Source organism: Vigna umbellata, chromosome 9 (genome assembly GCF_029865625.1).
Source record: "Vigna umbellata cultivar VRB3 chromosome 9, Vumbellata_1.0, whole genome shotgun sequence".
NCBI classification, from domain to species: Eukaryota; Viridiplantae; Streptophyta; class Magnoliopsida; order Fabales; family Fabaceae; genus Vigna; species Vigna umbellata.
Window position 1 is genome coordinate 51,868,109 of NC_142173.1, and position 19,331 is coordinate 51,887,439.

The 19,331-nt window shown below is 33.6% G+C and overlaps 2 protein-coding genes and 2 non-coding genes across 4 annotated transcripts; 1 reads left to right on the forward strand and 3 right to left on the reverse strand.

The window, feature by feature from the left end:
* Positions 1-1,073: 1,073 nt before the first annotated feature.
* Positions 1,074-3,186, forward strand: LOC148193844 (beta-conglycinin beta subunit 1-like). Its single transcript, XM_088098502.1, has 6 exons — positions 1,074-1,471; positions 1,551-1,726; positions 1,818-1,898; positions 2,022-2,321; positions 2,447-2,723; positions 2,848-3,186. Exons 1-6 carry the CDS (start codon positions 1,141-1,143, stop codon positions 3,048-3,050), a joined length of 1,368 nt encoding a protein of 455 aa, XP_087954628.1. The 5' UTR covers positions 1,074-1,140; the 3' UTR covers positions 3,051-3,186.
* A 2,928-nt stretch (positions 3,187-6,114) lies between these two features.
* Positions 6,115-9,001, reverse strand: LOC124827009 (selT-like protein). Its single transcript, XM_047299982.2, has 4 exons — positions 8,732-9,001; positions 8,556-8,629; positions 6,558-6,873; positions 6,115-6,461 (listed from the first exon to the last, which is right to left on the reverse strand). The coding sequence occupies exons 1-4, from the start codon at positions 8,900-8,902 to the stop codon at positions 6,363-6,365; spliced, it is 660 nt and encodes a 219-aa protein (XP_047155938.1). The 5' UTR covers positions 8,903-9,001; the 3' UTR covers positions 6,115-6,362.
* Positions 9,002-15,901: 6,900 nt separating this feature from the next.
* Positions 15,902-15,980, reverse strand: LOC124827011 (small nucleolar RNA R160). The gene has a single exon (XR_007027914.1). It is a non-coding gene; the product is annotated as a small nucleolar RNA R160 (small nucleolar RNA).
* A 231-nt stretch (positions 15,981-16,211) lies between these two features.
* LOC124827013 (small nucleolar RNA R160) lies at positions 16,212-16,294 on the reverse strand. Its single transcript, XR_007027916.1, has one exon. It is a non-coding gene; the product is annotated as a small nucleolar RNA R160 (small nucleolar RNA).
* Positions 16,295-19,331: the final 3,037 nt, after the last annotated feature.

Genomic DNA, 19,331 nt, shown 5'->3' on the forward strand with positions numbered 1-19,331 from the left:
ATTTCAAGCTATTTTTTTTATGCAGACTTAAGATCAAGCCACTGTTTTGATTAATTTTCATTCAAATTCCTTTTTGAATTGTAGAGAGAGTTGGTTGATTGTTTTAGATTGAAAATAAATGATAAAAAAAGTTTGTAGAACCGTGTAGTTTCTGTTGGTATATGAGAATTATCTCTTTTGATAACTAACTTTGAAATACAAGTTCACACAGAATACTTCATTCTTTCTTTCTCACAACACTCTAAAAATTTACATACACCACTATATTTCTCTCTTCCTTCACAACACACTACACAAGCACTATTTATTTTTCTTTCACTTCCTTGATGATGATTTTACACACACACGGTGCTTCTATTTATAACAAAGCAAAGACAAAACAATCCAAAACATTTGTGGTAGGGGAGTAGGCTGAAAAGTAAAATCCAAATTATAGTGGTATGGTGGGCAACGTAATGGATGGATGGAGCAGAATGGAGATGTTTGGAGAAAGTGGAAGACCCATGATGGGTGGTTGGTTGTCCACTAAGTTTATTTTACAGTTTCAAGCAGTAAAAAACCAAAAACACAAAATTATTCTGTCATTTTATCGTTCATATATGAATGATGTCCACGACATGAGTTATTCTCTTTTTGTTGAACTCTAAATAGCCACGTATAACACAATCAGTAAATTCATGGCAAGAAAAATTAATCGAAAGAAATGAGACCGATGTAAAGACAACAAAAAAGCACTGTATCTTTTCAAAAACCATGTCCACGTTCACAAAATAGAGACGAAAACCGCACTGGATGATCGAGATGCCGCGTCCATGTATGACAAAAGCCATGCACACCAACACGTACTCAACATGCACTTGAAACACCTAATACAGTTCTTGTTTCTTAGTCCACACACAGCCAAATGCTACTGAGCCTACCTCCATCATCACCACAACCACATTATCTTTCGCCACCTCAATTTCTTCACTTGAACACATGTCAACATGTGCAAATGCGTGTCATCCCATGCCCAAATCTTCATGCATGTTGCAAGGACCTTCTCTCTTATATAATGCCTATAAATACCCCTAAGATCCCTCACTTCATTCATCATCCATCCAATACCCCAACCCAACCGATATTCAATACTACTACACTATGCTGAGAGTAAGGGTTCAGTTGTTGCTGGGAATTCTTTTCCTGGCATCACTTTCTGTCTCTTTCGGCATTGACCGGGAGCACCAAGAGAGCCAACAAGAGTCTGATTCAAGAGGAGAAAATAACCCCTTCTACTTCAGCTCCGACAGGAGGTTCCACACTCTATTCACAAACCAATATGGTCACCTTCGGGTCCTCCACAGGTTCGACCAACGCTCCAAACAAATTCAGAATCTTGAAAACTACCGTGTGGTAGAGTTCAAGTCCAAACCCAACACCCTCCTTCTTCCTCACCATGCTGATGCCGATTTCCTCCTAGTCGTCCTTAATGGTAAGTAATCAACTAATCACTACTCACTCAACATCATTACACTTGCTTTCAATGATGGTAATCAATTTGTTAATTACAGGGAGAGCCATACTCACTTTGGTGAACCCTGACAGCAGAGACTCCTACATTCTTGAGCAAGGCCATGCTCAGAAAATCCCTGCAGGAACCACTTTCTTTTTGGTTAACCCTGACGACAACGAGAATCTCAGAATAATCAAACTCGCCATACCTGTTAACAACCCTCACAGATTTCAAGTAGCGCATTTTTGTGATTCCGAACTAACTTTTTTTATTCTAACTTGCATTTTCTCTCTGATTAATTTGACGTTAAATGCTTGTCCTGTAGGACTTTTTCCTATCTAGCACAGAAGCCCAACAATCCTACTTGAGAGGCTTCAGCAAGAATATTCTAGAGGCCTCCTTCGATGTAAGCAAGATCACAACATCTAATTAACCACATATTTGCCTTGCCATTTAGCTAGTAGTTTGTCTAAATTTCACATTTGTTGAATGATATATATCATTATCTATATTTGCATGATTTTTATAGAGCGACTTCAAGGAGATAAACAGGGTTCTATTTGGAGAGGAGAGACAACAGCAGCAAGGGGAAGAGAGTCAGCAAGAGGGAGTGATTGTAGAACTTAAAAGGGAACAGATTCAGGAACTGATGAAACATGCCAAATCTAGTTCAAGGAAAGAACTCTCCTCCCAAGATGAACCATTCAACCTGAGAAACACCAAACCCATCTACTCAAACAAATTCGGAAGGTGGTATGAGATGACCCCAGAGAAAAACCCCCAACTTAAGGACTTGGACGTGTTCATCAGTTCTGTGGATATGAAAGAGGTAATACAAAGGAAAACCACATGGACAAACTCAGCAATTGATTTCTACTATTCACTGTCTTCGTAATTGGAAAATCTCAGTACTGAGACCCTAATTAATAATGGTTTCTTTCTTAAAAAATTCAGGGAGGCCTTCTTTTGCCACACTACAATTCTAAGGCCATAGTGATAATGGTGATCAATGAAGGAGAAGCAAAGATTGAACTTGTTGGCCTAAGCGATCAGCAGCAGCAGAAGCAGCAAGAGGAAAGCTTGGAAGTGCAGAGATATAGAGCTGAGTTGTCTGAAGACGATGTATTTGTAATCCCAGCAGCTTATCCAGTTGCCATCAACGCAACCTCCAATCTAAATTTCTTTGCTTTCGGTATCAATGCTGAGAACAACCAGAGGAATTTCCTTGCAGGTATATATATATATATATATATATATATATATTATGTATCTCCTTCAATTTGAATATAGTGGTCTTGTTTGTTTTTATTCCATATGAAACTTGGGTGATGGGATTGTTTATTTACAATTTGAAGGTGGGAAAGACAATGTGATCAGCGAGATACCTACAGAGGTGTTGGAGGTTAGCTTCCCTGCGTCTGGTAAGAAGGTTGAGAAGTTGATAAAGAAGCAGAGTAAATCCCACTTTGCGGATGCACAGCCTGAGCAACAGCAGAGGGAGGAAGGGCATAAGGGAAGAAAGGGTTCATTATCTTCAATTTTGGGCAGTCTCTACTGAATAAGTTTTTAGTAAGATACATGTGAGAGAGCTCACACTGAGCTTCGAATTATCGTGTCCGACATTGTAACAAATAAGTAGAGCTCCACATGGCTTTTTCTACTATCAATAATCAATAAATTCAGCCTTTATATCATGCTTCTGTTTTACCTTCTTCAACTGTCTGGTCTGTCTGTGCTCGCTTAACTTTGTTAAGGTTGTCATGTACCAAAATACATATCCAATTAACTTTTAAGTGAAATGTCTCTGTAAAGGCTTTAATATCAAATTTTATAAAATAAAATCTCTTACAAAAGATAAGAGAGGCTCACAAAAGAAAAAAAAAAAAACAGGAAAACGAAGAAGGACTGGAAACGAGGTTCCCATGGTGTCCGCTTGTACCCTCTGTAAGGAACTGGTTGGAGAGAATTAGACTATATGTGTGTGTTACATTTGAGTAAAAAGCAGGTTTGTCAATTATTTTGTGCTGCTGTAATTAAGTTAACTCAATAACAGTTGGATTTTTTTTATACAGCAGCTAACTTACCTTGATGTTTGAGTAAGGTACATGTTAACAAGGTCTAAGGCAGGTGCAAAACAAGCTTTGGAATCTGGACTTGAGAGAATCTGAAAGAAGAAGAGGCTTGTGAGCACAGCAGTGAAGGATGTCAGAAATAATGGACCTGTATCACCTGTTACAGCACCAGTTTTTCCAAGAATTTCAGACTTGAGAGATATAAGCCCTTAGTAAATCCCAAGTCTAGAACAAGCTGAAGAAATTGATTAAAGTTTCATTTTCATTGTGTATACCAGCCTTTAGAATAATCACATTACAATAAGCAGAGTTAATGCATCGCTGTATCCCTAAACATTTTATCTTGCTGCATAGCATAAATAATACTCATTGTGTCGTATATAAAAAATAAGAAAGAAAAATCTGCGAAGAATTTGAATTGCGAGGGTAGGTAGTCAATTCTTAGTAGTATTGATGAAAAGCTCTGAACTGTGAAAAATTGTTGTCACTAATTCATAGTAGATTGAGTTATGTGGTAGTAATGTTGGAATTTTTTTCAATCAACTCAACATCTTCCATTGACTATTTCAAAAATTAAATGAGGAAGTGGTGAATCTGATGCTGAAAGAATCAGTGGTGGCTTAGTTGCAAGTTTACTGCACATATTTCCAAACTCTATATCAGTTGCATTCAAGTTGCAACTCCATTCTGGTTCAATCTTTCCTACCCCTCTCCGCTAAATGTTTTCTAGTCTTACTGTTTTGAATATACTTCTGAATAATGTTTCAGTATTGTTCTGTTTTAGGAGTAGTAGTTTAGACATAGAGTTAAGTTGTGCATTCTAGTTTTACTTGTCTGAATACCTGTTAAGTACTTTAGTTTAATGCATTGAAACTTGTTTGTTAGTTGTTGTACATAATGCTTTGGGTAAAGATTCAGTTTCATAGGTTCATCTACTTACTAACAGTTAATATTCTTCACATTTCAAATTTTAGTGCATAGATGAAATTTAAGATTCTGCATGATTCTTTCAGTTCTCTTTATTTTTCGTTGTCTTTTTGCTGTTTGTAACTTGTAGGAATTATTTTAGTTAGGTATTAAGTGTTATTTAGGATCAGTGTAGTTTGTTGTTTTGTTATAACTAGTTTTAACTAGTTTTCTAGGTTTCCATAGTGATATTTTGCATTTGTTATATTCTTGAGTGGACATAGATATAGTTAGTTGAGTTAGATGATTTTAAAGTTGTTTATAGATTTAATTTGCTGTTAAGTAGTTTATTTTTAAAAAAAAAATCAGATTTTGAAATCAGTGCAGTTTTTAGTTTTTTCTTTTATAGTTTTGGTGTTCTAATTGTAAGTACTGTAAACAGATTTTGATTTCCTAGTAATTTCCTTTAGCTAGTTCAGCTTTTAGTAATCCTTTAGGATTTGAAAGATGTAAAGATAGTGTTTTTACAGGTTTAATTGGTAGCTTAGTTCAATACACGCTTTTAGCAATTTTAGCCTATTCTAGTCATCAGTTTTAGGTTCTAGCTGGTCATATTTTGAGTTTTAGGTAATTTTAGTAATGTGAGTTGTTTCTTAGTTAGAATTTACTATTTTAAAATTGTTAGGATAATTTCTTTTCAGAGTTTTAGGCTAGTTTAGTACAGTTAGCACTTTTTAGCTATTCTAGTACTGAATTGAGTAGACAGCTTCCAACTAGTTTTTACACTTATCTGACTGAAGTTGAAGTTGTAAAAGTTTGAAGCTTTAAAGCTTTGAAGTGCTTATTGAAATTTTATGGAATATATATTTGGTTCGCTAATAACAATAATAAACTTATAATAGCTTTCTGTAATATAGTTATTCATATATTTGTAATATGTATCCATTTATATATCACTCGTTAATTTAATAACTAAAGGCTTTAAAATCCAATATATCTTATTCTTATAAAAAAAATCGGTTACAAAATGTGTGCAACCTGTCCCAACCACCAAATAAGTGAACAACTTCTTCTGCAATATTTCTATGAGGGATTGACAATAGTTAATAAGAACATGCTGCATGCTGCAGCTGGAGGTATTTTTATGGACAAAACACCATCTGCAATATCTTAACTCCAATATAGCGGAGAATAATCATCAATTCAGCATAAGAGAAACAAGCTGCAGAGGAGTCCATAAGGTAGATGTGAATGTTGTTCAAGGACAGAATTTGCTGACAGAGAACAACTTTTTAACAGGAAATAAAATTCTGGACCTTATAACTATGATGAGGCAGATAGGGTTGAATCAACAAGTGAATGGAGTGATGAAGCATTGTAGATTATTTGCTGCCAATGATCATTTCAGATGAGATTGAATGAAAGAAATTCACCAAGACACTTATGTTTTCTAATATTATCTATGTAATACATAGTTTAAAGAAAAAGAGGCTCTTTCAGAAGTTAACAGAAACTGTACAATTGATCTTAAACATCTCTCAGCTCAGGTTAATCACTTTCTTTTTAAACTCATAGGAACCACCTGTTTAATTTGTTAATGTTTGCAAATAGAGGAATATTTCTTTATGAAAGCCAAATTTAAAATTTGAAAAGGAAAGAAGCTTCAAATGTGATAACTTAGGAGAAATGCTTGCTCAAGATTCACTAGCTAATCTAACAGTGTACATAATATACACTAAAGATAAAAATTTGATTCTTTATAACATGTATTTGGCTGGGCTTCAACTTGTTTCATGTATCTTAGTCGTGGTCTAACTTCAAATTATCATTCGGTAAATCTTGCAAATCTTGCAATCAGCTATTGGAAGTTTCTGTAGGCAACACCAGCACTTTCAATACCTGACAAATCCAGTGTCAACTACTCTTTTCCCAATAAGATCCCTCAACTCAATTTCCCCAGGGAATCTGTTCTCTTTCAGTTTGGAGAAAACCTGTGATGTTCAAAGGAACAAGATGATCAGGAAACCATGAAAAGTATTCAAATGTAAAGGTAAACGAGGTACAATAATATGCTCTGAAGGACTTACCAATTCGCCATTGCAATATACTTCAAAAGCACCAGAGCTTTGAAGGAAGGATTGAAGAAAATTTGTAAGAAGCCAAGTGCTTGCAATGCTTCTAAACTTATTGGCACGCAATGAATAGTACCATAGTGGTGGTGTCACTCCCAATCTAGGGAATATTTGGTCACCAGCAACTATAGCTACAATAACTCCAGTTTGCACCACTGGAACTACTTTTCCCAGAATGCGCTTTGGAAGTGGAGGTGGGTAGTTAGCCAAAACAACATTAATCCCAGGAAATTCAGATTCCAGCATATTTTTAACTGTTACTGCATTTCCCCTGCAGAAAAAGGCACCAAAATTACATACTGTTTGTCTACTTGTAAATATGAGGATTCTACAATGAAACAAATAAAGGACGAGTGCAGCTAGAACAAGCAAAGTCTAGCCCAATTTGTTTAACTTTACTAGTTCAAACACATCTTAAATTCTCATAATGTTATAGAAAGATTAATATTACCACCAATTTAACTTTTTAACACCAACAATGAAAACTTTTAGAATAAATGACACTCCCCTCCCCTTAAAAAGCTTAAACTATAAAGCCCTTCCCTAAATTTCTAAGGGTTACACTCCCTTCCCAGAGAGATTAATATGCTTAAAGTTAATTCATTCTATAGAGAACAAGTATCTTATGATAGTTTTTTATCTCATTGGTATAGCACCAATTGAGGAAAAAATGAAAGATATCCATTAGGGTGGTTTAAACACATAAAGACAGCTACTGGAAGCACCAATAAGGAGAGTAAAGAGCTTGGTTTCCAGCACCATGGAAAGGGAGGGGAGACCAAGGAGGAGATTGAAATTGTTGTTAAAAACAAGGATCACGTCATGGTAAACAATATGTCCGAGAATTAGCCTTTTAACCCAGCCGACTGATATGTGTCATCTAAGAAACTAACTTTTGTAGAGGGATATGACTTTCATTATTGTGATTGCTGGTAACATTTCTTCGCATAATTGACAACCAGTTTTGAACCTCTACTATAGATTTTGAAACTTCAAAAGATGAAATAAGGATTATAAGTTTGAAATTCTAAAGCATGTGGTATTTATAACATCATTTTCATCGACAGAAGTTCTAAAACAAATAATTAACTAATTAGATAAGTTCTGAATAACTCTAGAAGCAGCATTGCGAAGAAAAATACCCTTGCAGATTCATTCGTAGTTGTTCACCACCACTACAAGACTCATTCACAGCAAAACAAACTGTAATATAGCACACACTAATCTCCTAAGGATGGGCTAAGTAATTTTCAAACTAAGAAGCAACAGCAGAGTAATTCAAGCTTTCTTCAAGGGAGGGCACAATAAATTACTCAAACTTAAAAAAAGGACTAATGGAGGAGTTGACCATGAACCAAAAGATACACTCTGACAATATGAAAAGCAAGAACTCGAATATAGGTCAACAATACTAAAAGGAAAACAAAACACATTTCATCTGTTATTAATTTATTATAAATGACCATTGACTAAATAACCATAACTCAGTCTGAGACCAAGATAATTAAACACAATAGAAGTTGTGTGATTCTAACAAATAACCAACCCTAGATACAGTTCAGTATGCATTACATTTGTTCAACTTAGCAGCCACACAGATAACATTCTCAGTCATCTTATTTGCTTTTGCTTACCTTTCCTAGTCCATCATTTCCATTTCAATTCTAAGAAACCAAAAGGTGTTTGGAAACACATTCTATAGGCAAATAACCACATTCATGATGTGAAGAACGTAAAAGTCACAACCACTACCATTCGCTTTCATCCTGAACCCCAAATGATAGTAAAAACAATATTGCACCAACTTTACACGAACAACAATTACACCATACTCTTCCAACTAGATTAGAACCCCACATAACAACTTATCACGCATATAATAAGAACCCCATGATCAGAACTTAATTAAACAATTAGAATAGAATTGAAAAAAAAGGAAGAATATGGGCCAACTTGTAAGAGCAGGAAGTGCAGAAGTCAATGCTGACAGTGTGGCCAGCTCCAATTGGGCCAAAACCGCTCGGTTTCTGTTGAAAATTTGAAAAGGAAAAAACGATTAGAAGAATCCCAGATAAAAAAAATGGAATTGGCAGCAAAATCATGAATTTGGAAGAGGGGAATTAAGAAACCTGCGCAGGGAATTCGAGAGGTTGATGAAGGTTCGGTTGAGGGGTCGGTTTAGGGTCGGCAAAAGTGCGATAACCATCTTTGGGAGGAGGTGGAGGAACGAAGAGGTTGAGAATGTCAGAGAAGAAAAGGAAGAGTGGTAACCCAACGAGAAGAATTTGGGTTCGATCCATTGAAAGAAGAAACTCCGAGAAAACGAAAGAGAAAGAGAAAGAGAAGAAAGTGATGTAGTTGTGGTTTTGGAGAAACAGAACAAGAAAACTTGATCTAGTATTCGGTCAAACAGTTTATGTTTTATGATGTTTTCGTTTACTTTAAGATTTATTTTGATATTAAAATAGATTAATTTGATCTTATTAAAATAGTTATATTTTTAATTATGAAACATCATTTTCATATGTTTTTACGATTTTAAATGTGAAAATTATAAAAGTATATCAATTTGTAAGTAAACTATATGATATACCCTATATTAATACAAATCAATATAGTAATAAAAATCATTTTATCAAAAGAAAAACATGACAAGAAAATAATGTGAGAAATAAGACTAACCATTGATTGGAAATTTGAAAAACTGATATCATATTTTCCAATTGTTTGTGACATTTATTATAATAATTTCATAATTTTTTTACTTGAACGAAATAGATTTCATGTAGGTAAATTTAACTAATAAATTTCACATTTTGAATAAAAAAATAAAAATCATGTACTAAATCCTGAAAGGATCAAATTGATCCATAATCAAAAGATAAATACTTAGAATGAAAATTTTGAAAAGAAAATAATCAAAACAAGTCTTAATCTAGATTCACTTTTTATGTCTGTATAATTTTTTTGCAGTTTTACCTTTATAGCAATTATTTTTTAAATTCAAATAATTACTATAACAAAATTTCAGTTTTATCTTTTTAATAATTATTTATTTGAATTTAAATAACATTTTTATAATAAAAAACTATAAAAATAATTTATTTTTATAATTACTTTTTTATAAAAATTATTCTATACTATATTAATATTTTATTTTAATAATTAAAAATTATTTTATAGTTTAATAAAAAATTTGTTATTGTAAAAAGAAAAATGGATATACATACGTGTATAAAGAAAAGTAAATACAAATATACTTATTCATATATTTCAACAAGTAAAAAATAAAAAATATAATTTAGCACTTTAATATTTGCTAAAAAGTTATTAAACAATATAAATTTTGGTGAAGTTAAAGTAAAATTTATCAAAATATTTATAAATTTTATTAATACTAAAATATATGTTAGAAAAAAGTGTTTAAGAGAGTTATATTACAATTTTTTCTATGTAAATAACAACCAAGAGCTAAATAATAATAAAAAGGAAAAAAAAAAGTGGAACGTAGAAACTTCTTAAAAAATATATGAAAATAAAAAATAAGATTAAAATTAGAATATTTTTTATGTATAATAAGTTATAAGAATTTTTTATAAATTAGTTTATTATAAAATAATTTAAAAATTAAAAATTATTTATCTTTTTCTCAATTAAAAGTTGTTATATCGAAAATTTTATAATTTAATTATTTTAATATTTTATATTTGTAATATAATATTTTCTCACTATTAAACCTTAAATATCTTTATCACATTATTTGAATAATTTTATATACATTTTGAATAAACTAATATTATAAGAGACAGATCGGTATGAAATATTACATTAACTTAGGATGTATTTATTTTTCAAAATGGATTTGGAAATATGGATTTGAGAAGAAATAGAGGTAAAGGAAGTGTTTTTATACGGGTGGATACATTCTATCAAGATTTTTCAAAATTCTTGAAGACTTTTACTCTTTAAATTAAGATGTTCAAGGTCTACATTTGTTTAAGACCGAGAGGAGATGTGCCTAACTCGCCTAAGTTAGTTGAGTATATTAAATAGTAGTTTATGTTATAATAATAAACGTAAGTTATTTACCTTTTATATTATTTATAAGATAATTATGACGTTTGTGATCTCTCATCTATATAGGTCTAGATAGGTGCTGAGTGCATATTTATGTCCACATTTATGCTTTAAAATTTAAATTTTTGATAGAATAATTGTGTTTAAATGATTGATTTTAAGTGAATTTGTAATGATTGAAATTGTTGGGTTTGGAAATTAAAGAGACGTAAAAAGTGAGTTTTAGCGCATAAAATATTCTTGGATGTTCTTACGTTTATTTGTGCAGCTGAAATTATAAGTTCTATTGGTCCAAATGGCAATTAAAGGCCCAAAATCAGATTTTATTTGGAAAATAATGTACAGATGTATCAAACAGGCAACTTTTACCCTTGCACCTCCTAAAATCCCTACATACACTCCTATTTCTGAAACAGGCCAAAGACCAAGCCCAAACACTACGTGATTTCTACTACACCTCCCTAAGTTTCCTATACACACCCCTCCTAAGCCAAACTTCATCAGATCATGCCACGTGGCAGTCCACCACTAACATATTGAACCACTCAGATGATGTCACATCACTGATCCTTGCACTCACTAGTGAACCAGTCAGAACACGCCACCTCAGCCCTGACCCATGAGCATCATCTTCCACCTTCTCCACAGAAACCCTAGCCGCCAATGCCATAAGCCGCCGTTCCGCTCCGCCGCCAACCTCAGCGCCGTCGAGCCGTCACACACAACCCCCGTCGGTCACCATCTTGCCGCAACCAATCGCCGCCAGCAACACCACCACGAGAGTACTCTCTTCTTCACGCAAGAGTTCGAAGTTGCCGCACCGTTGCCGCGACCACACTTTCCGCCACCACAGCGCCTCTCTTCCTCTGAAATCATCACCATCACGCCGCTGCCATGACCGGACAATCTTCAGGCCACCATCTTCCTTGTCGCGCTGCCAACACCAAAGCGCGACATTCATGGCCGCCGCGACGCCACGCTTCTCGCGCACCATTGACGCATCCATCAACAGCTGCCATCACTGTCGTGCCACCACCACGCTGTGAACCTTTCCTCCATCACCGCATCAGAACCTGCAAAGAAACACAGACCCAGAATCGCGAAAGCCAATATCGTGAAACCGCCAACAGCAAAACCTCCATGACTGCCGCATCACACCTCCGCTGCGAGAATCTTCAAGCGGCATCATCATCTTGCGAGTTCCATCCTCCTCAACACACCACGATTCACGCTTCTCACCATCTCCACAACACCGCCTCGGTCTCGCCATCACCACCACGGTCTCGCATCTCGACCATCTTCATCTTCTCCATTCTCCTATTCTCGGAACCCAATCGCGTCTCCATCAACGCCAACCTCCATCCGTCATCACCGGATATGAAACCGCAAGACCGCCGCTCCCCATCATCAACACGCACCTGCATTCAGAAAACCCAGAGACAGAAGCATCATCACCACCGCGAAGGCACAAGCGTAGAGAACAACGCGTTCTCGCGGCGACACAGGAGTTTTCCCCAATTCTGAACCCTAATTTTGGGTAGGGAGGAGCTTGACACGTGTCGAGCTCCCATTGGGCGCGCCCTCCTCTGGTCAAAGCTGGTCAACTGAAGGGCTTTCTTACAATTTCAGAAATTCAGAAGGGGCTAAAGTGCAGATAGAGAAAATTTTAGGGCATTTGTGTAATTTTAGAAAGTCAGAAAAGATAAAAAAATAAAATTCAATTGTTGAATTAATTTAAATTGGGAATATCAACAGAAAATATCTTCCAAATAATGTTATAATTATTTAAATCTTTTAGTTATTTGGAAGATATAAGATAAAAGATTCTATCAACTGAATATTCAGAGTCCAAGCCCAATCAAGCCTATTTAGAGAGACACAGGGGACTTCACTTCATGGATTCCCTCATACTCCTCTCGCTTTTCTTTCATCTTGTATTCAACTTCTGAGGTTATGTTCAGTTAATGCAATTGTTTACTTTGATTATTGATTTAAGTTGTTGTCTCTATGTCTTTCATCTCTCTATCTTGTTAAAAGCAAAGATTTTTGTGTCATAATATGTTTGAATCTACATGCATATTGATTATATGAGTTTTAGGGTTTCTAGGTTTAAATTGAGAATCTACTTTGATTTAATTTAGAAACTTTCATATGATTAAATGGTTTTTATTATCAATTGAGAATGTACTTTGGTTGGTAGTAATAATTTTAACTATAATCAATTGAGAATTTACTTTGATTGATTAACTTTTAACTTGGTTAGGAGATTTAAGAATAGACATGATTAAACACAATATAATTTGATTGAGAATGTACTTTGATTGAATTTATTATTAATAATCTAGAAAGGTTTTGCATTTGATTGAGAATTTACTTTGGTTAAATGCATGATCGCCCTCAAATTAACTGAGAATGTACTTTAATTAATTTGAAACTTAAACAATAATCAATTGAACAATTATCCGTGAATAACCGATGACGAATCTATCTCGAAAAAGCAGTGGAATTATCCTATTTAATCATAATTGTTTTTAAAACATTCTCCAAACATCATCTTTATTCATAAGCATTGCATAGCATAAGAGTCAGATATTCAAAAGCAATTCCGTGTTCGTTGGGAGACGACTCAGGGTTACTTTAACCCTATCTACTTTATTGAATACTATTTGGCAATACTGAAGTTGCCTTAAAAAGTAGTATTAATTTGATAGCTTCAACGACAGCGTATAAATGGGTCTAGTGACCCATTTACCTCATGTGTTAGTTGTATGATCTAGATTTTCCTAAGTTACAAAGTAATACGTCATTAGTTTTGTTAGTCCGACAAACCAGTTTATGGCCAAGTAATGGTCGTTATACAGGCTAGGTTGTGATTGGGTAGAAACAATCAAACATTGTAATTACAAGACCGGCTTGTGGCCGAATAGATCACCGTTAGCTTTGGGCAGACAACACATGATCTTGGTAAGAGGCACACAATCCTCAATAGGCATCACCTAGCTATCTTCAACAAGCATCACCTAGCTATCAGCAAACGACATCTAGTATTGGTTGACAATATATAATCCTTAACAAGCGACACATGACATTTAATGGACAACACATAACCTTCAACAAGTAATACTTGACCTTTGGCATGCGACACATGGCCCTTAGCAAACAACGCTTAACCTTCAACAGGTAGAACTTACCCTGGGTATTCGACTCAAGCAAACTTGGCTTGACATTTGGCCAGGACCGAAACCGAACCAACTCAACCTAATATAACCAAGTCAAATCAACAACCTTTGGTACAAGCCAGCATGGCTCAACCTTCGACACAAGTAAGCATGGCTTGTTCTTACTCGATATTAAACTTGGAGGTTAGCTCGACTCAACCATCAACCAAGGTTTACTTGACTTCCTTTCATCTTGGATATGCTCAATTAAGACCAACTCAATTTGACCTTCAATCTAGATCTCGATTCAAACTTCTATCAAAATTAACTAGCTTAATCTTTGACCAAAATAGATTCAATTTGACCTAGAATCCAATATGTGTGCCTCAATATGAATGGTTTAAGCACAACTCATAATTATTTTCTACATAATGTTTCTTTGTCCATTTTGCTTCTAAATTTTAGTTTTTCACGGGTTTATTCTGCTAGATAAATTGTAAACCAATGATAATCTCCAAAGTCCTTGATCTATGTTTTAAGTCACTGTTTCGTGCCATATGGCCATACCAGTCGCTGTTTTCTCACTTGCCCTGTGTTAAACACCGGGTTAGAATAGTTGTTACTGATTTCTTCTTTTAGAACTCGTTTTATTCCTAGTCTGGCATGCATTTCATTTTAAATCTCATCGAGTCTACTCTTCAGTTTACTCTAGTGCTTAGTTTTACCATTGTTTGACATTTTAGTTCTTGTTTCGTATGATGCTTCACTTTGAGTAATCTAATTAGTTTGACTCATCTAACGTCCTTGCCGCCATCTCAACTAGTAAAATTGATCCAAATTGAAGAACTCTTAACAACAAAGTTTTAGGAAATTGTCATGAAGTATTTTCAGTTCAAAAAATACAAGCCAGTCAAACTGTTTCCCCCATTCATAAAATGCAGATCACATTAGTTCAACTTATGAATCCATCTAGCCTTATCAAAAGGACTCATAAACCTACGTGGTGACTTCAACTACATACAAAATACAAAGAAAATGTCAAACTTACTGATTGTTTTAAAACATTCAAAACTTCCAACCATTAACAAATGTTCCTAATAAATTTTTAAAGAAATGACAATAGTGTATAAATAATACTCGGATTACTGAATAAGTTAAAATAAATCTGCATTAATTCATCTACCCACACAATAATTCTTTAAATAATTTTAGTATAAAAAATGTATGAACTTAAAAAATACTAACTTAAAGCAACTTCTTAAACAAGAGACAAAATCCAGACCATCATATCAATCCAATGGCTGAATAAAGTAAAAAATTTCCCTCCTACACAGTTAATCCATCTACAACTAGACATACTAACTCAAACCAGCTCCAAGATATTGCTTGTTATGTTTTTTGAACAAGATATTTGAGTGTTGGCGATAAACATAACTAGAATGTAGCTTCCTAGTGATGTTGTAGACACACTTAGATACAAGTCCAATGACAATTAGAAGACTGAATTGCAATCCCACATGTCCTTCCCCAGTTATACTTCACAAGTCATTATAACGACAAATAAAGCAAAACAAAAACCCAGGGAAAAATAATTTTTTTTGCACCATGCTCGTATAATCTGACAGATTATTGCACATCAGATTAAGAATTTTGGTGCTTGTGTTCAACTCCTTCATTTCCTCAGCACTTAGAATCACTATCAGGTGATGAGATGACAATATGCCAACGTTCAATCACACACATTTACTTCTATACAAACACATTTATCAAGGCAATAGTGCAAGACTTAAAATGTACATTTTGTCAGATTAACATCTAACTTGATTAAATTTCCTAAAAACATCAAGATGTTCATGGGTAAAAGGATGAAAAAAAGGATGACAAAATGCAAAGTCTTAAGGTATATTTCAAAAGAAGAGAAGGGGAATGTAGTGTGACTGGTGATACATCACGGATTACTCCCATTAGAATTTGATCACTATTTTCTTCACATCATCATCATAAAAGGAAAAATAAACCATCAATTAAAATAAGAAACACAATTGTGAATGACAACAAAGGCATAGCAATCAGAGAACTTTGAAGACCATTATGAATGATGATTCCACATAATATTCAGATATTAAAACCTCATCACTTTGCTAGCCTTTTACAGTTCATTTTTCCCCTTCTCTACTTCTAACAGAAATACTAACTAAAACCAAATCAGAATACGTAGCATCAACAAAGTAAATAAAAATCTTCGTATGATATACTACTAAAACCAAAAGATCTTTGACAAGTACGAAGTGCTATCCATCAAATACAAACAACATGAAACCCTAATTGTCACACCCATCGAACCAAACAATCAAATTACAACAATACAGAGCAAAGCAATCAGAGAACTTTGAAGACCTTATGAAACAATATATCCTCATGCCAGTATCAGACAAGTTTTGACTTCATCATTTTGCTTCGCTCATTCAATTGAACAAATCAATGTAACAGATAAACTATTTGGCAAAACAATGCAAACTGGGCGAAAAACAGAACACCCAAAACCATGAATTTTAATTGCCGTGGATAAATGTTGCACCTGAAAAACCTTATCCCGTAATTTCCTTGCATCTAAACTTGGAAATGCAAAGGGCTACATGGTGCATTATGTTATCAATCACTGCCAAAACCCAATAGAGTCAAATGGAACTACAGAGAAAAAAAAAAGTACTATGGCGGCACCATGGAAATGCAATTGTAGATTAGGAGGTTAAGATTTGTTGGTGTTGTCTTCGTTATTTATACCACGAGACCACATGGACAATTAGGGTTTAGCTATTTTTTTTCCTGTTTGTTTTGTTTTGACCTAAACAAAATAAATTTTACTTAAATAAGTTTTGTTTTTCCAAATATGTTTTATTTTCTTCTTTCGCTAATAATTTACTTATTTATTTTATTCTAAATATGTTTGTTTTGTATTTTTCTCTATTAAAAAAATAGATTCTACCAAAAATTCTCAAGATATCTTAATTTTTTTTATTCCAATATTTTAAAACAGTTATAACAAATTTTATTTTATTTGGGTTGAATGATATTTTTTCTACTTAAATATATCTATTTCCAAATATGTTCTATTTCTACAATTTATAATAATTTTGTTTTATTTTTTGGATTCTAGAAATATTTATTTTCCCTATTGTCTCTAAAAATAATTGACTTTATTATGAATTTTCAAAATATATAAATTTAAATTTTAATATTTTAAAAATACATACTTTATTTTATATAATTGGGTTCAATAATACAAGTTTAATTCAATTTATTTTAAAATATGCTTTATGTTCTTTTATTTCTAATAATTTTTGTCATATTTTTTATTTCAAAAATATTTATTTTGTATGTTTTTTTCTCTAAAAATTGAAATAGGAAAAAGGGTTAGGAAAGGTTTGTAACATTTTCTATACCGAAAAGTATGAGTGATTATAAATGGAAAGTGTAGACCTATTTTATTAAGAGAAAAGAATTTTTAGAAGTTATAAAAACCTATGCATTGACAAATAAGAGAAATTTAAAACTTGTTAAAAATGATAAAAGAAGATTGAGGTTGAAATGTATAGGTGCAAAAGGAAAATGCTCGTGGTCTACATATTATGTTTATATGCATGTAGTGGAAACATGGCAGCTCAGGAGAATTGTTGATGATCATACATGTAGTAGAGAATTCAACATTCATTTATTTAATGTGAAGTGACCGTAAGAGAAAACAATTTTGTGTGGTTAAGACAAAATCGTCTATGTGCCTAAACACTCTTATGTTTTGAAGTTTAATCAAATAATATTAAACATAATAGTAATATGAAAACAACATTGGATGAAAACATAAGACTTAGAATCAAAATCCCCAACATAAAAAAAACCTTAGGAAAACACTTAGAATTTTAGGAAACAGATAAACAACTAAGTCAAGACAACTAGATGAAGTGTTAGGCGATTAACAAGTCAAAATCATCTAAGAGAGTTGAAGCAAAATGCGTAAAGTCTATCATACCTAAAAGGTATTCAATTTAGTTCTCGGAAAAACAAAACAATGTCAAACTATGTCATTGACAAAGCACACCACAAGACTAAAACTTAAAATACCAAAGATAACACAAATAATGCTAAACGTTGTCTATCTAAATAGGCAAAATCACAAGATGTATTTACACTGTCTAAACGATGCCATGAGCTAAAACATTACTTCGTCCAACGATGAAGTCTATACTCAACGCTTGGTATCTTTAGAAGAAAAGTTTAAACGTCAAACGTTACCCCAAAGGTGGAAATAAAAAAACACTTTGTTGTTATGAGAAAACATTAAATGTCATTAAATGTTCAACGTTCAAAAACAACAAAAGTGATAAGAAAAAACATATTTGTTGTATGCACAATCTATTTTATTTTTTGTAGATGAGTTATTCTACATGCATCTATAAGCTTCAAATCAAAATATCATAAGTGGATGTTAGAGACAAAAGACATATTCACAAAATGTTCTTCACTTGGAGCAGTGTTTGAAAGAAAGTACAACCTACTTCAAGCAAAGTACTAAAAAAACATGCATGTTCTGGCAAGTTGACTTTAACCAACAGCTGCTTCGCAAGAAAGAGAATACACAAGATTCAAGGCCTTGAGCTCGGTCTAATGAATGTCTTTTCAAAGAGCCTTTAAATAGAAGATCACTCAAAGGAAGAATCAAGAGGATAACACAGATGAAAGCTTACAACAAAAATACTCATCCTATGAAAAGCATTTAAAAGAGAAGCATAGAAAAGCTTAAGCAAAAGAAAATATCTGAGCAAGAGAAAAAGAGAAATAGTCAAGCAACACTCTCGAGTTTCATTATAATTTTTGCTTAATATTGTAAGAAGAGAGAGAAAATATAGAAACACCCTACGAGACTCTAGACTGTATTGTATTATACTCATATCCTCTATGCAAGAGTAATAATCTAAACGACTTGTAAGCAATCGCTGATTGCAATTTTGTAGAGAATTAAAACACTTGCTGTTGAAACTCTGAGCATTTAAGGAAATCTAGGTAGTGCATCAGAGGATACCAGGATTGTCTAGTCAGGAGTGATGCGAATACTCAACTAGTATAGGGTAACAGAAAGTTATTCGTTGACTAGGGATACCAGAAGCGATGAAGAATACTGCACAATCATAAGTGGGTTAAACTCAACTAAGCAGCATATCGATGGATACCAAGAGTGCCTAGTAATACCAAGAGTGGTGAGAATACTCAATTGACCAAAAGACTCAACAGAACACCATGAGGACCAACAACACACACTTGTAAGAGCAACTTTGAAGGTCCTACCTAGTTGGCGTCACAATTTTAATTCATTTGTAGAGGGGGTTGGAAACCACCAAGTGCGGAGGAAAGAAAACGAGGAGAGATTTTCTCACACACAAAAACGCTAAGCATGAAAGGGAGTTTAAGAAACATTGACATATTAGATCAGTTGTACAAA

Bases quoted from the DNA above. Each gene is read 5' to 3' on its own strand.
- LOC124827009 (XM_047299982.2), bottom strand. From the start codon at position 8,902: ATGGATCGAACCCAAATTCTTCTCGTTGGGTTACCACTCTTCCTTTTC. The intron at 8,630-8,731 runs GTTTCTTAATTC...AATTTTCAACAG, and splicing joins CTCTCGAATTCCCTGCGCAG to AAACCGAGCGGTTTTGGCCC. The intron at 6,874-8,555 runs GTTGGCCCATAT...CTTTTTCTGCAG, and splicing joins TGCACTTCCTGCTCTTACAA to GGGAAATGCAGTAACAGTTA.
- LOC148193844 (XM_088098502.1), top strand. From the start codon at position 1,141: ATGCTGAGAGTAAGGGTTCAGTTGTTGCTGGGAATTCTTTTCCTGGCA. The intron at 1,472-1,550 runs GTAAGTAATCAA...TGTTAATTACAG, and splicing joins CCTCCTAGTCGTCCTTAATG to GGAGAGCCATACTCACTTTG. The intron at 2,322-2,446 runs GTAATACAAAGG...TAAAAAATTCAG, and splicing joins GTTCTGTGGATATGAAAGAG to GGAGGCCTTCTTTTGCCACA.